The sequence below is a fragment of the Micromesistius poutassou genome (assembly GCF_964030765.1).
Source record: "Micromesistius poutassou genome assembly, chromosome: 11".
Taxonomy (NCBI): Eukaryota; Metazoa; Chordata; class Actinopteri; order Gadiformes; family Gadidae; genus Micromesistius; species Micromesistius poutassou.
Window position 1 is genome coordinate 11,960,319 of NC_140281.1, and position 15,721 is coordinate 11,976,039.

Here is a 15,721-nt window from a genome sequence, read left to right on the forward strand (position 1 = left end):
GTGCGTGTGTTATGTCTGCGTGTGTGTGTTCACTTCACAGTGTCTTGTTATTTCCAGAGGCTGCGTTTAGACAGACGCCCACCTGTAGAAAAATTACACAATATATTCTAGAACCCTGCTGCTGCCAGGTCCTCTGTGAATCATACCTGGAAGAGGGACAGCCCACCCCCACAGCCCCCCAGTCACACACACACACACACACACACACACACACACGTGCCGCTGTCTCGAGTTTTCCTTCCGTTTGAACCCTGCAGTCAGACCGCGTCAGTCAGGCGTGCCGTTAATCAGAAGCGAGTCCAGGTTGTTGTAGCGCGGGCCCACGTCAAGTGTCCCTGGACCGTCACGAGGACGGACGGATGACAGATCCACAAAGCACTGGAAACCCTTAGACACACTGCCGCCGGCCACCCACCCACACACCCACACGCGCGAGCGCGCGCAGACGTTTACACCCAGACTACTGTGTGTGGAAAGACACACAGTAGTGAGTCGACGAGTGAGTCGAGTCGGCGCTTGTAATGTTCAGGTTCAGCCCGGCCGCCAGCATCTGTGCAATTAGAACAATGAACAGATATACACTGCATTAGGATTTGTCTAAAGTGTTTGTGTGTGTGTGTGTGTGTGTGTGTGTGTGTGTGTGTGTAAGAGTATGTGCATGTGTACGCCTGATGCAGCAATTTCCTAATCATCCCTCAAGCGGGTGACAGTTATGAGGGGTGATTATGGTGTCCATCCATTACTCACGACATCCTTCGCTGTTGTGACTGTATATGAGTGTGTGTCTGTCTGTGTGCAGATGAAGACTAGTCATTGTTGCGCGTGCACCATGATGACACGGCTGAGTCCGGCGGGGAAGGGCGCGTTCTTGTGGAAGAAAAAGGAAGCCGTACTTATACTGTTCGCACTAGTCACGTTATCTCCAGTTGCGTGGATTGGTTTCTTTGTTTACCAGTAGAAAGTAGAAATTTTACAATAATACTGTGGCTACCCATTCGTTTACCACATCCCCTCTAGCCCCTGCTGACTCTTTGTCTGTGTGTCTGTGTGTGTGTGCCAGGGTGTGTGTTGGTGGATGCGCTCGGGGCAGGGTGGTCTTCCCATCTGTATGTATGGGGTTGCCGGGGTGAATTTCCGCACCCCCTTGGGGACTGACTTTATTTGCATTCCCTGAGCAAAGACAACAACAACAACAACAACGACAGCAAACAAAAGACCCCCTGATGGAGACGAGGAGGGGAGACGCTCTTTAACGGACGGCCAAAGTCAAACAGCATCTGGCAGCCATCGGCCAGGGCCGCTGTGTCCAGTGAAAAGGGAAGACGACACCGTCTACCTCTTGTTCCTTTAAAGTTTGTGAGGCGTTTTATGGTCCCTGGGGGGCCGTGCTGGTGGTGGTGGGTGGGGTAGGTGGGGGGGGGGGGGGGGGTCGTAAAGAAAGATAGCCAGCAGTCACTCACCTTTTCTTTCCTTTTTTGACTTTTCTTTCTTTGAATCAAAACAAGCTATCCGTTCATCTGGATTTCCCATGCCAAGTCTGCTTTTTCGTTTTATGTGAAGGTGGTGTTCGGGTCGTCGGGAGAGGTTTGAGACTCGTTAAGTTTTGCGGCGGAATAGATAAAAACCGGGGAAGAAAAAAAGTAATCCCATTCATACACAGCAGCTGGGTGTTTTGTCCAATGACCCTAAAGTGTAATTAATACTCCCTCTTCCTTTTATGAAAGCTGTATAACTCAAATGCCGCGGGGCCGTCTGTGCCCCCTGCCATTCATCAACGTGCTCACCTGACCATATCGCCATTTATATTTTTAGCTCTCCAACACCCCCAACTCCTTCTTCGTTGGCATTAAATTATGCAGTCTCCCCGAGCCCTGATCATCTGTTATCCTGACAAAAGTGGTAGATTGGAGTGAGTTGAGGGGGATTTTTTTTGGGGGGGGGGGAAGGCGGGGATGAGTGTGTGAGCAGGTAAGACAACAGCGAGAAATGGCAAAGTGAAGGGTCTGAGTGTCTGAGTCTTTCGAGGGTAAGCTGCAGTGCCGCTGTCGCCATGCAAGGCTTCAATTACAGTTGTTTAGGGAAGGATTTCCATGGGCCATCATTTTCAGTCCCTGCATTCAAAAGCATCAACCACCTGCTGTGGTTCCTCTTAAAGGGACGGCGCCATATTGGGTGCAGGCTTTGGTACCTTTTTCGCTGCGTCAACGCGAAACCGCGAGAGGCAGTGATTGCGGCGAGACAAGAGGGTGACCTTACTACCTGTCACGGCTGCTCTCTGGAAGCGAGCTAGCTAGCGATTAGGGCAACAGCGGGAGACTGAAGACGTGATAAACACTGACATCAAGGCGCCGCCCTCCCCTCCACCCCCCAGGCGATGGCTCTCTCTCTCTCTGGGTTCGGAATGCAGATGGCTGCCTGCGAGGAACTCCGGAATACGGCCGAGCCACTGTCAGATGTGGTTTCAGAGTTTGTGCCGTGGGTGCTTGTTCTTGCTCACAGTTTGAACTCATTACAGCAGGCCCGTCTTTCACTGCTGTTGTCAGTGTCTAGTCCCGGATGTGGTTGCGTCGCCGCTCCAAGAAGACTGCGTCTCTGTACTCGGATGGATTTATTTCTCCCTCCCAAATTGCGGCACGATGCCCCCGGAGCCCCAGGACATTGTTTCCATTCATCTGTCTGGATGAGAGTGAGGGTGATGAGGATGATGATGGTGACGAAGGTGATGCCAACGATGACGTCAGTGATCAGGCGGTCGGTCAGGCGGCCAGCCAGTAAGCCCCTCGTCTGACGCCGCCCTATCTCTCACTTATCAAGCGACGAGCCGCCGTTAATTACCCGACTTATTGTGCATCACTTTGGCATGGCGGTAAAGCCGTGGATCTGGGAGAACCCCCCCCCACCACACACACGCACGCACGCACGCACCCACGCACGCGCACACACACACACACACACACACACACACACACACACACACACACACACACTGACCTTGTTGAGATACAGAGTGAGACAATAGCAAGAGAAGAGAGAGGGCATTTCAGAGCCTCTGCCCCCTCGGGGTAAATGAAAACACATTTGGAGGACGAGGGGAGACGAAAATTGGATAAGGAAAAGGTTTTCATGATGTTCTCCTCCTCTTAACCAAGACAATGAGATGATAAGCTCCCGGAAGGTCACACAGTTGTTTAGTTTGTGGTTGTTTTTATGTCTAGGAAGTTGAAAATGAGTGCCTGCGTCCCTCAGTCAAGCGCTGGAATTGTACAGGGTGTCGTTCTGTTGAAACGGCCCTCTAGGTCTAACGCTAATGTTATCCTAACAATGTTGGAGATTTGAATGAGGAAATTGGTTCAGAGTGGGTTGTGCTCCCCCGCTTCTCCCCCCGCAAGCTTTATACCCAAACGTTAACCCTCAACAACTTCCGTTACTTGTAACCAGTTAGCCTACTGACGTTGGATTACCGTGACACGGATGGGAGATGAACTGAAGTTTATTGTGAAAACAAAGAGCCTTTTCAGGCGTAGGACTTTCTCTAATAAAACCCACAAGCTACAGTGAGCCAGTCACAACAACCCCAGACTCGGGCGCATGAGACAAGAGACAAGGCAATGCTGTGACTACATGTCCTCTTATCTATCGACAACCAAATCTACACTGCGGGTACATAAATAATCAACGTATTAAGCGAAAGCACGAGGTAGACTCCAAATAATGGTTGGCCCTTTTGGCAGTTAACTGAAAAGATTAAGGGACAACTCGAGACAGGCTAACTCTCAACCTAACAGGGCTCATGGATTACAGGCGCAGCCTGTTGCCGCGACGCCACGCTCGATAAAAAGGCTTTCAGGTATCGACGCTCGGGTTCCCCTCCAAGACGGCGTGCATTATTTATGACGCGTGTTTGCTTGCGCGGACTTGATCAATGGCGGCTGTCTGTTAGACCGAAGTGGGCTTGAGCGCTTTGTCCACCCCCACCCCCCCACCCCTGCCCCCAACACCGCCTCCCCCAGGGTTTTTATTGCATCGCTCTGGAGCATCGGTGACTCCCCTGGCCGCTTCCCATCCATCCCTCACCGGGGACGTGTCTGAACGGCGGCGAATACCCTCCCCTCCGCTCCGTCCCGTCTGCTAGCCGACCAGGAAAACCAGGGCAAGGCCTACCTGAAAACCAGATCATGTCCTTCCCCTGTAGAGGGTTGGAAAACATTGAGCAGGTTCCAGGTACATGCACCTAGATCTGCACCGTAGCCGCTCTAGAACCGCAGCTCTGCATGGCGTTGGTGTTCGTCTCACGAGCGAGTTTAACCCAGGCACGTTGAGGAGACACGCGAGGAGTCAGGCCGGGTTTGAATGTGCTCATTAATCTCTGCCTCAAACGGCTGCGCAGGACCCTGGCGGAGCTGCTGATCCCGTTAAAGACTTCAAAGAGCGAGAGGGAAGGCCTAACTGAGGGGCTTGATATGCACGTCTCTCACTCCATCTTGATTTGGATCAATCGGCCGAGGAGAGAGATGTAAACTCCCAGAGGAGCAGGGGAAAGGGGTGGTGGGGAAAGAGGAGAAGAGAGGTTTCAGTATAACATGACAGCAAAGGGAATGGACATGGAGAAGGAGGGATGGTGTGAGAACAACTGAAGAATGGGACAGAAGATAGAAAGAAAGAAAGGATTTTTTTATGGTCCTCAGAGGATGCAATGTCAATCAGGGTGTGTGTGTGTGTGTGTGTGTGTGTGTGTGTGTGTGTGTGTGTGTGTGTGTGTGTGTGTGTGTGTGTTTGTGTGGTGTCTGTCCATCAGTTTATGTGTGTGAGTGTGTGTGTGGTGTGTCTTTGTGTGTAAGTGCGTTGTGTGTCTATCTGTGTGTGTGTGTGGGTGTGTGTGTGTGTCTATCTGTGTGTGTGTGTGTGTGTGTGTGTGTGTGTGTGTGTGTATCTGTGTGTATGTGTATGTGTGTGTGTGTGTGTGTATGTCTATCTGTGTGTGTTTTTGTGCGTTGTGTGTGTGTCTATCTTTGTGCATGTGCGTGCATGTGCATGTGTGTGTGTGTGTGTGTGTGTGTGTGTGTGTCTATCTGAGTGTGTGCGTGCGTCTGTTCACCACAGTTAATGAGCCCAGCCAACCCCTGCACTCGGTTTTGTTGGAAACCACAACACACCAATCTAATTACCCAGAGAGCCGATCACAGATCTACAGCTGAGGCAGCGGGTCTCTCCCCTGTTCGCATTAAAAGCCGACAGCATTAAAATGGAGGACAAATCTGCACTATGTTCTACAAAGAAGAAAAAAATAATAATACAATTATAAAAAACGGGAAAGGATAGAAATGCAAAGCGAAAGTGAAGGCCCCGGAATCAAAGGGCCATCTTGACATGAATAATACAAGCCTACGCCGCAGCAAATTGAAGCTACGGAATGGGTCAGGAAATAAATAATGAATTGATTACTATGCATCTGAAGGCGAGCGGGGATGATCTGTACATGCCACGCAGGGGCCGGGGCTTGGCGAAGCTGAGCTTTAATGAAAGGGGAATCAGAAATTCCACTCCTTTAATAACACTTGGGATGATTGGGCTCCTGCTCGGAGCAGAGGCAGCAGCCTCCGTTTCTTAAGACGTTTGCTAAGAAATCGAATGCGCACATCGGCTGCTTCCCCCTGTGCGGTGTTGTGATCCGAGTCAAAGCAATACTAGACTTGTGGCTGCAGGATCAACTCTCTGTTGATCAATACACAAAACTCCCATGTTCAATACAAAACAACACCGCCATTAGATAACGGCCCAAACTATTTGCATTTCAAACAAAAACAAGCAAAGAAAACCGGCTTTAGTTGTGGGTTGAGGGGATTTGGTCTAAAATAGATTTAGATGAATATATCAATTTAATATGATATTTTTGCTTTTCCTTTTTGGGATCAGCCAAGTATTCTATTGCAGGCACAGTTGCCTGTCCCGGTTGTCGGATCAGACTGGAGCGGAAGCAGGAAGTGGTTACGTGTGTTCTCTTTCCTGATCCACTTTATGACTTCCTGTCCTCAAACGTATTCACTGAGCCGAGTTCATCAAAATGACACACTCACTTTTAGATGGTACGGGATAAAGACCACACATACATACCCACACAAAGACACACATAAACAGACTCCAATTCATGTAGTAAGGGATAAAAACCCCACATACATTCCCACACTAACACACACACACAAACACACACACACACACACACACACACACACACACACACACACACACACACACATTGATTAAATTAGACTGTAGAAATCAACAGGAGTCCTCAGGATAATATTTTCATTGCAATAAAATGAGATGATCCCAGAGCAAATATGTGGCTTTGGGTCAGGAGTATTATTCACCCCCCGAGGATCGAACTTCTCAGCCGTGGAGCACGAGAAAGGTTAAGAAAAACACAGTGAGGCCCAGACGTTCAGGGTAAGTTAATCAAACATGGTCCGGCTGCAAGCTAGGTGGACACTGGCAGCTGAACCACAGTGGGATTACATGAGCTGAGCTTGTCTGGACGGAGGCTTCTCCTGCCTTTCAGTCTTATCCAAGTTAGCATATTAAGCTAACTTTATATGTCATGCACTTTGTTCACAAAATAAACTGGCTTAAGTGTCAGAGTGCTACATTTAAGTGTGTGTTTGCTTATGTGTGTGTGTGTGTGTGTGTGTGTGTGTGTGTGTGTGTGTGTGTGTGTGTGTGTGTGTGTGTGTGTGTGTGTGTGTGAGAGAGTCTGCATGGCCAGGCATGTTGGCTTTCGCTGGAGGCTACCATAGAAAATCCCTCTGCTAGGCAGGAAGTGTCAATCTTAGGCAGGAGAGGATGAGAGAGAGAGAGAGAGAGAGAGAGAGAGAGAGAGAGAGAGAGAGAGAGAGAGAGAGAGAGAAATAGACAAAATAGACAAAATAGAAAAAAAAATCTTGGATGAATTTGGTAAGGAAAGGGCCCCCACCTTCCCGTGTGAAGGGCAGACAAAGGACAGTCCAACTGAAAATAATCAGGAAGAAGTCACTTATAATACGTTACGCAAGCTCAGACTGTGACTCACCACCAGAAACAGGGAGTGTGTGTTTAAACTCTCAAATTGCTGTGGGAGCTCTGCGACTCAAACAATACTCGATTAGGGGCTCATTACTTACCCCAACACAAACACATTTGTGTCTTGTCGTACGCTGGGAAAAAGACAAAACACGAACCAGAAAACCACTGGCCGTTACAATTCCGCACGACAAGACTGTTCTTGGTTTTCCCAAATAAGTATGTTTTTCCCTTAGTTAACGACCCTGGGAAAGACATGAAGGAGGAAAGTGAGAGGCAGGACGAGAGAGAGAGAAAGATCTAAAGAAGCAAAAGACGGAACGAGCCGACGGTAGAATGAAGGAGAGGAGGAAGGAGGGAGGGAAGGGAGGAAGGAGTGCCGGGGCGCCACTGTACCTGGATCCACTCCTTGTTGGAGTCCTCGGCGGGCGTCCAGGCGTTCTCGTAGTAGTTGAGTCGGGACCTCTCCGGGGACCAGCTGGGGTTGTACTGCGAGGAGGCCACAATCTGGTCAGACGGGATCTCCCCCGACTCCAGTCCCAAGGGGTCCGTACAGTCAAAGTCTGGGAGCGGGGGAAAAAGGAAGAGCATTTTTTATTAGAAGCAAAACTGAAGAAAAAAAAGGTTACAAGACTGCTGAGTGCTTTCACAGCCGGTCCTCCTGAGCCACAGGCATGCCCCGCGGGGGGGGGAACACGAGGATGGGGCACTCGTCCCTGGTGGCCGTGCTTAAGAGCGCATCACCTCGGTGAATCACAGTGTCTCCACCCTGTCGCTCGTTCCTTTTTGATTTTAGTTATTTCCCTTCCTTCTCTCTCTCTATCCATCCATCTTTAGTTTTTCTTCCTTTCTTTCTTCCAATCCTTCTCTCTTTCTCTCCCCCCTCTCTCTCACACCCCCACGGTCTATTTTCTGCTCTTAATGGACGCAGGACGGGGGCGCTCTGAATGCGTTCATGAAACATTCAGAGCGATGCTAAGTTAAGGCCTGTCACGGTGACCTCTCTCTGTCCTCCTGCTTTTTCTCCGTCTGCTTCCAACCTCCCAATAAAATGTGCTCCTAGTCGGAGCGTTATCTCCATTTTACAGACGTTGCATATTTCCCCCACTTGACTCTCACAGCTTAACGCGGCATAAGGATGGTGGTGGTGGAGGCGGGTGGGGGGCTCCCCTTGTTTTTGTTGACGTAGGTTTGCAGGCGTCTGGTGGTGGTGGTGGTGGTGGAGGTGGGGGGGGGGGGGGGGGGGGGCTGGGCTGGGGGGGTGCAAGGATGAGGGCTGGTAGATGATTGTATGGGTTGGGTGTGTGTGTGTGTGTGCGGGGGGGGGTTGGGGGGGGGGGGCTTTGACCCCCTGGGGGTTAGACATACTGACTCTGCTGGTGACTGTTTGACCCCCCTCCCTCCCAGCAGTGGTCATGTACCCACACTACCAGCAGACGTAGAGGTATTTGGGGAGGAGGGAGGAGGAAGGGGGGGGGGGTTCTCATATGGTCATGTAGACGGGGGTCTCTCTAAATGCAGCATCTCTGTCCCGGGGGGGGGGGGGAGGGGATTGGGGGCTGACCTGCCGCGGCCCCAATATGAGAAAGGCCCGGGCTGAACATTTCATTAACAGAGACAAACTGCTGCCAGGGGCCGTAAATCTGTCCCCAACAAAGGAGCACCCCACCACACACACACCCACCCACCCCCACACACACACCCACCCACCCACCCACACACTTTCTCTCTCTCTCTCTCTCCGGGCCCGTCGTATATTTGGGTAAAAGGATGTGCGGTACTTTCGGGCTGAGCTCTGACGTGGATCTTAAACAGACGCCCTCCGCCGTCGACACCCACCGTTGGCTACGAGTGCTGGTGAGCACGCCTTGTGTCTCCCTCGGGGAGGGTGCGTTCTGCACTCCCACTGGGTGTGCCGTAGGTGTGAAGATCTCATGGATCTCATGTGTGTGGAGGTGGCAGATTGCTGCGCACCACAAGCTCAGTGTGTTGCAAGGACGGCTGGCACCGCCCTCTCCTCCTGTTTGAATGCGGTTCTTTGTTCTCGCACTCACTCCTGTAACGGCACGTCCTCACAAACACACAAACTTCAGCCGTTCTGGATCGGTTCTGAAACCAAAGCGTATCCAGGGGTAAAGGCTGGGGAGACAGGTGAGGGAACAATGGAAAGAGATAACGGGAGTGAGCGCCAGGTAGAGATAAGACCAGCGAGACAGAGACAGGGCCGTGAAGGAGTCGATGGGTGGTGGGTAGATGGACGACCAGGTTTTATCACCTTCCACCAGTAACTTGCGAAGGCGCCAAAATCCTCGGTGGAATATGCATGAGGAGCTTATGAATGATTTAATTGCTGCAAGTCGTTGAAAAACCATCTGAAAAGGCGGGAAGATGTTCAGACTCGCTTCCTTTCACGTGTGCGCTCGCTGCTGATGTAGGACCCATAGGCTCTTGTAAAATGAAAGGCTATTTATGTTCGGGTGTCAAGCACCCTGGCGTTTTATCTCTGATTAGGTAATCCGATATAAGATCTGTGATTACAGACTCCAAAGAACTCGTAGTAAATTAAAAAGGGGTGATGGCATAAACATTAATCAAATCATTTGCCATGGTCTGTTCTGTTCGCTTGTGCATGTGTGTGCATGTTTATTTAAGGTCTATCATTATGCTAGCCTTCCCCGAGGATGAAAGAAAAATATATTCCACTGGAAATGATTAATAGATTTGTTTAATGCATGGACCGGCATACGCCATTACCGGCCACATTAGAGGAATGTGTGTGTGGGTGTGTACGTGCGAGCGAGCGAGTGTGAATGTGTAGGCATGTGTGTGTGTGTGTGTGTGTGTGTATGTATAGTTTGGGGTGGTCCCTTGTAAGGGACAGATTTACGACCGCTTGCATTGCTGGTCCTCCTCGTCTCGCTTAATGAAATGTTTAGTCCAAGCTTCTCGCAGAGCGGGGCCAGAGCAGGTCAGATCCCGTGGTGATGACGCCGCATGTGAAAGCCCTGGGCATGTCACTTTATACGTGTGTTTGTTTGTGTGTGTGTGTGATTGTGTGTATGTGTGTGTGTATGTGTGTGTGTGTGTGTGTGTGTGTGTGTGTGTGACTGTGTGTGATGGGTCTTGGGTTGGATGCGTTTTCCAGGCAGGGGGCCCACACTCATTGCCCTTCCCTCCAGCCCAGTGAAGGCCCCGGGGGTTATAAACCACAGAAGATGGGCCCCCCACCCCCCCCTCCCCCACCCCCCCCCCCCCCCCCCGGACCTAGTAACACATTTCCCCTGTAGTAAAGACAGGGGTTGGTGTTGTTTTGATAGAGTTCCTCCAGAACTCTGTAAACTCACCGAATGAAATATAAGCAAAATGTTCATGTAGAGCTCAGGTTAACCTGCTTTTCTCCATTTTTTGCTTTTATTTATTACCTCAGCGGGGAGTATTATTATTTCTGCTTGCGTTTTTTTCTCGCGTTTTTGCTTGCTTGCTCTTCTTATCAGCTTCTCTGCCTCAGACTCCAGGAATAAGCAAATCCCATGAAGCTTGTCTGATCCAGACTGAGGCGGACAGATCTCTCTGGGTCTCGACCCGCTACGTTTGTTCTTTGTTCTGGATGACGATCCCCAGTGGATTTGTTCCCAAATCCTCCTTTCTGCATTACTGCCTACCTGCATTCCCCCACCACCACCTCTCTCTCTCTCTCTCTCTCTCTCTCTCTCTCTCTCTCTCTCTCTCTCTCTCTCTCTCTCTCCTTTAGTTTCTTTACACAAATCAACTCACCCTCGGGCACTGTCCTTTCGATGACGGTGAAGTTGGCGGAGAAGCCCTCCTTGGCGATGGCACTGTCCGTGAAGATGGTCAGTGCCAGGATGCCCGTGTAGGAGATGATCCGGCCTGGCATGTTCTGCCCGCAGTACCGCCCGACGTAGGGCCCCACTGCGAAGAGAGAGAGAGACAGAAACAGCCAGAGAGAGAAAGAGAGAGAGAGAGAGAGAGAGAGAGAGAGAGAGAGAGAGAGAGAGAGAGAGAGAGAGAGGAGGATGGTTACCACGGTTACATGTAGGCCAGCAGTGGGTTAAGTCACTATTTGTTTTGTCTTGCCTCGTCGCGTACGGGATTTAACGACGAATGACCTCAACCCCTGCCCTCGTGACACAACTAATGTGTGAGTGACGCATTTGTGCATTTGTGTGTGTGTGTGTGTGTGTGTGTGTGTGTGTGTGTGTGTGTGTGTGTCCGCTGACCCTCCAAACTGTACATGGTTAAATACTTTCTACATTCCACACCAAGGTTTCTGCTAAACACACAAAAGCAGAAGAAAAAAGTGGAAGACAGAAGTTTGTTCATTGGTGTTTGGCGGGGTCAGAAACTGTTTGTTTTCTGGTTGTAAATTCCTTCCTACAAACACACACACACAACACACACCCACACATACACACAAGCTGAGATGAAGCGGATGCAGGTCATGGCTGAGAAAGTTCCATGCAGGCGTCTGACCTGAAAGAGCACAGACACCTTGACCTATCACCATGGTGTGTGTGTGTGTGTGTGCGAGTGTGTGTTTGGGTATGTGTTGTCATCCACAGTCTTTTATGAGCGTTGCTGCATGCTCTGTGTGTGTGAGTCCTGCTCATGGGACCGTGGGTGGTTCTGTCTGCCCGGGCTTGTTAATGTATGGATTCAGCTTCAGGGGCCCGCAGTGTTTCTGTGATTAGCCAAGCTGTGATCAGTGCGGGCCCCGTGACAGAACCCACCCGAACGGCATCTTATAAACACGCCACTTACCGTCTTCCAGTCAGGCGTATACATGAAAAGGCCAAGGGGCCCATAGAGGCCCCCAGGAACCTAGGGCAGGAGTGTGATTGCTCTGATTAATCTTCATAACATAGGTGTCTGGTGTGCGGATGTGGGGGCCTTGTGTGTTTGTGTGTGCGTGTCCATGTGAATGAACGTGTGTTTATATGAATTGTATGTGCATGCAGGCCTGCATAGCATCTTTGCTTTCACATTGTGTGTGTGTGTGTGTGCCTGTGTGTGTGTGTGTGTTTGTGCAAGGGCAGAGTATTTCAACACAAGTCAAACTTGGCCTGAACTACAACAGCGAAAAAACAAAACAAAAAAAGTCAACCTGCAAGTTTATCTGCATTTCTCGTCAGCTCTATTAATATTTAAAGACTCCCCCCCGGCTGTAAATCTGGATATATTCGTCTCGTCTGCCATCATCTTCAGCATATGAGCAAAATAGTGTGGGCTAAGAACCACCAGGGTAGAAGAGTGGAATAAATACTAAAAGTAATGGAGGGAAACTGGGCAGAAGGTAGAGGACGCAAGCCATCCATCACCGGGGGGGGGGTGGGGGGGGTACGCCGACTGTGTACACCCACACCCCCTAAGACAGGAAGGCTTGGGGGCTGGGACTGCAGTGCTGCTACAGGGACTACCAACACTGGCTGGGTGACACTTGCGTGCCCAAGCATGTCTTTTGCTCTTTCTCTCATATGTGGATTTGTTTGTCGTTCTAAAGGATGCCTCTCAGGTATGAGGGCGACGTGTGCACAGCTCAGCACCAGGGCCAGGGCTTGTTATAAAGAACCCAAAGATCTGTGGATATAATTAAACAAGTCACAGAATACAATAAAGATAACAGAGGAGGCGATAACTGAATCGACTCATGCAGTGATTAAATAAATTAACAGTTAATCACTTATTTGAGCCTTTTCTCTTTATAAAAAAAAAAAAATCTGATGTGTTTTTAAGGTGATAATGAAGTGATACATCCCCTGCCCTATGTGTCGTTTTCAACTTGTTTTTATGCAATTAACGTTGATTTAACAAATCGGTTCTGTAGCTCAGGTAGAACGGTGTTAATGAATCACCTAAAAGGCACAGAAGGCAATTCAATTCCCTTCCAGTCTACTAAATACAATGTTTTCAGTCTGGCATGAAATGCAGAAAGAAGAAACTTTCCGTTATGACTCATTGTTCCTGCTTAATTTGGTATGTGAGTGTGGGAATGTGGTTGTGTGTGTATGGATGCGTTTCTGTGCGTGCGTGCGTGCGTGCGTGCGTGTGTGTGTGTGTGTGTGTGAGTCCCTGCATAACTTAATTTGAGTGTGTGTTTGTTTTAATGCACTTGGCTGGAGATCAGCGACCACTCAAACATCTGAGCCTGGACTGCTGAGCTCCAACAGGAAGATATACAAACAGAGCCTTCGAGGCAACGCAGCCTGTGGCAGGGAGAGGAAAGCGAGGGGGTTAGGCCAATCAGGGAGCGCTTGTTACTGAGAGTAGCTGAGCTGAACGATCACGTCGTCTCCGTGGTGACAACATGCCTGGACTTCACTCTGGCACAGCTGTTTTGAATAACGTAATTAGCCTGTAAATAAATTAAGAAATGGAGAAAGAGAAATACAAAGCGAAGAGGGGCCACCGCACTCGGCGGCCATTTCCATGAGCACAGAGTGCATCGCGTCGTTTGAACACCGTGTTGTTTGAAGAGTGGTAGGGCTGGCTATTTGGCAACGATCAAAAACGTTTCTGAAAGCGCCAGTGTGGAAGTGAGAAACACACAGTGAACAGTGCGCCCGTCGGCCACAGACGCCGGTCGCGGCTCCCTCACCTCCGGGGAAGCCGTCCCAGATTTCCAGACGGTCGTAACGGCAGAAAACGCCGGTGGGCGGCGTGGTGTCGGGCTCCAGCTCAAAGCTCTCGAACTCCACCACGATCTCCGACATCTTGGGCGCGAAGATCATGAAGGTGCAGTCCAGGTTGTTGGGGTACTTCTCCGGGAAGCCGGGCGACTTGATGACGCCGCTGTTGGACGTGAAGTTCCTGGAACATTCCGGACCTGGAGCGAGAAAAGGAGACGAGGGACAGGAGGAAGGAAGGGGAGGAAGGTAGGAAGGAAGGAAGGAAGGACGCAAGGAAGGATGAAGGAGAAAGAAGGGTGTCGGAATAGTAAAATGGAAGAAGGAGATGGGGGGAGGGAGGGAGGGAGAGAGGGAGGGGGGGAGAGCAAACAAAAAGGTTACTATTGAGCACTGGTGTTTTATTGCTTCGCTTGTTTCCGGATGGTTCTGTGTGCACATTGGTATTGCCGGACTCAGTGTTCCAGCTGGTTTGCTGGACAGAGGAGGGTTTTTTACGACCAGCAGACTATAGCACCACATTGTCTGACTCACATTCGCACAGACGAAGGACATGGAAAGGCACAGATCTGTTCCACTCAAACCTCTGTGTCTGGTGTGTGTGAGTGATTAGGGTGGTGTTTGTGTGTATGATCTGGTTGCTACTTTTCATTTGGACTCCCGGAACATCTGGCCAGTGAGTGTTTTTAGACTTGAGTGAAAGGCCTTAATCACTGGTATGGGGTGAATAAACAATTTGATTTGTTCCAAAATGAGGAGTTCAACACACACGCACGCACCCACACACACACACACACACACACACCACACTCACAAGCATGCGCATGCATGCGTGCGCTCACACGTACACGTCTGTATATATAATGTGTGTATGTGTTCAATAAAAGTCGCAATATTTATTCACGCTCCCCAGCTGACAACACATTTCTAAAATGAGTTACTGTTCACAGAATCCCAAGCAGAAGCTTATCCCAGAGGAACGAAAGGCACATGGCAGGGCTTAAAAGAAACAGCAGAAGGCCTCGTCTTTATTAAGATTACAGCTTTTATCAAAAATATCAGCACCGAGCACCAAGATCTGCTAGGATTTTCTGCCTTTAAGGCGTCAAATAAAAAGCACTGCTAGGACACACAAAGGACTGCTAGACCCCCGACCCCAGCACGCACAGATACACACATGTCCGTGCACACACACACACACACACACACACACCACACACACACACACACACACACACACACACACACACACACACACATGCACACATACAGTCTTGAGATAGAAATTACTATTATTCAGTCCCAGAATGTACACTGCACAGCATGTCCACCACCTATTCAGCGCTGTGAAAGAACTAGCTAAACCCGCTCTCGTCTTTGCTGCTGGGGCCCTCTCCCATTTCCAAACCCATGGGGTGACGCCTCTTGACTCTGAATCCAGCTGACATCTACAGAAGAAATGCTGCTTTCAGTAACAGTAGAGCACCATTACTTTAACAGCTCCCCTATTGCAAATATGCATTTTGTTCTCATCTGTTGGTCGGGCCTTTTGCTGTACTCTATATATGCAACTGTATCTTACTCATTCAAATCAATAACGATTATCAAGACAACGTCAAAGAAGAACACGTTTCCAGTATCCTTTGTCCGAGCTGCCGGTAAAAACAACAACAACAACAACAACATAGAGAAGACCAACAGGGCGTGGAAACAGAGTGTGCTGTGGCGAGCGAGATGACATGTGATTGTTTTGGTCAGCCCCCCTGTGGCGCCCTCTGATTGTTTGCTTTTATCTTCAGCTTCCATGGAGTAGGGCAAGGGGAGCTTGGTGTGTGTGTGTGTGTGTGTGTGTGTGTGTGTGTGTGTGTGTGTGTGTGTGTGTGTGTGTGTGTGTGTATGTGCGCACACTCCCACTGCGTGCTCTGTCTTCCACTCCCTGGGCTGCCCAGCATGCATTGTGCTGATGTTTGCAAGAAGAAGAAGAAGAAGTGGCAATCGCTCAGTTTCAGAATCACTTCTTTTTTTTT

General features: G+C 49.8%; 1 protein-coding gene across 1 annotated transcript in view; it reads right to left on the reverse strand.

Annotated features, from left to right (window-relative positions):
- nrp1a (neuropilin 1a) overlaps positions 1–15,721 on the reverse strand; it is a 63,869-nt gene that overhangs the window by 25,424 nt on the left and 22,724 nt on the right. The window contains 3 exon segments of the mRNA XM_084475071.1: positions 7,450–7,616; positions 10,828–10,983; positions 13,667–13,894. Coding sequence (XP_084331197.1) covers positions 7,450–7,616; positions 10,828–10,983; positions 13,667–13,894 — 551 coding nt within the window.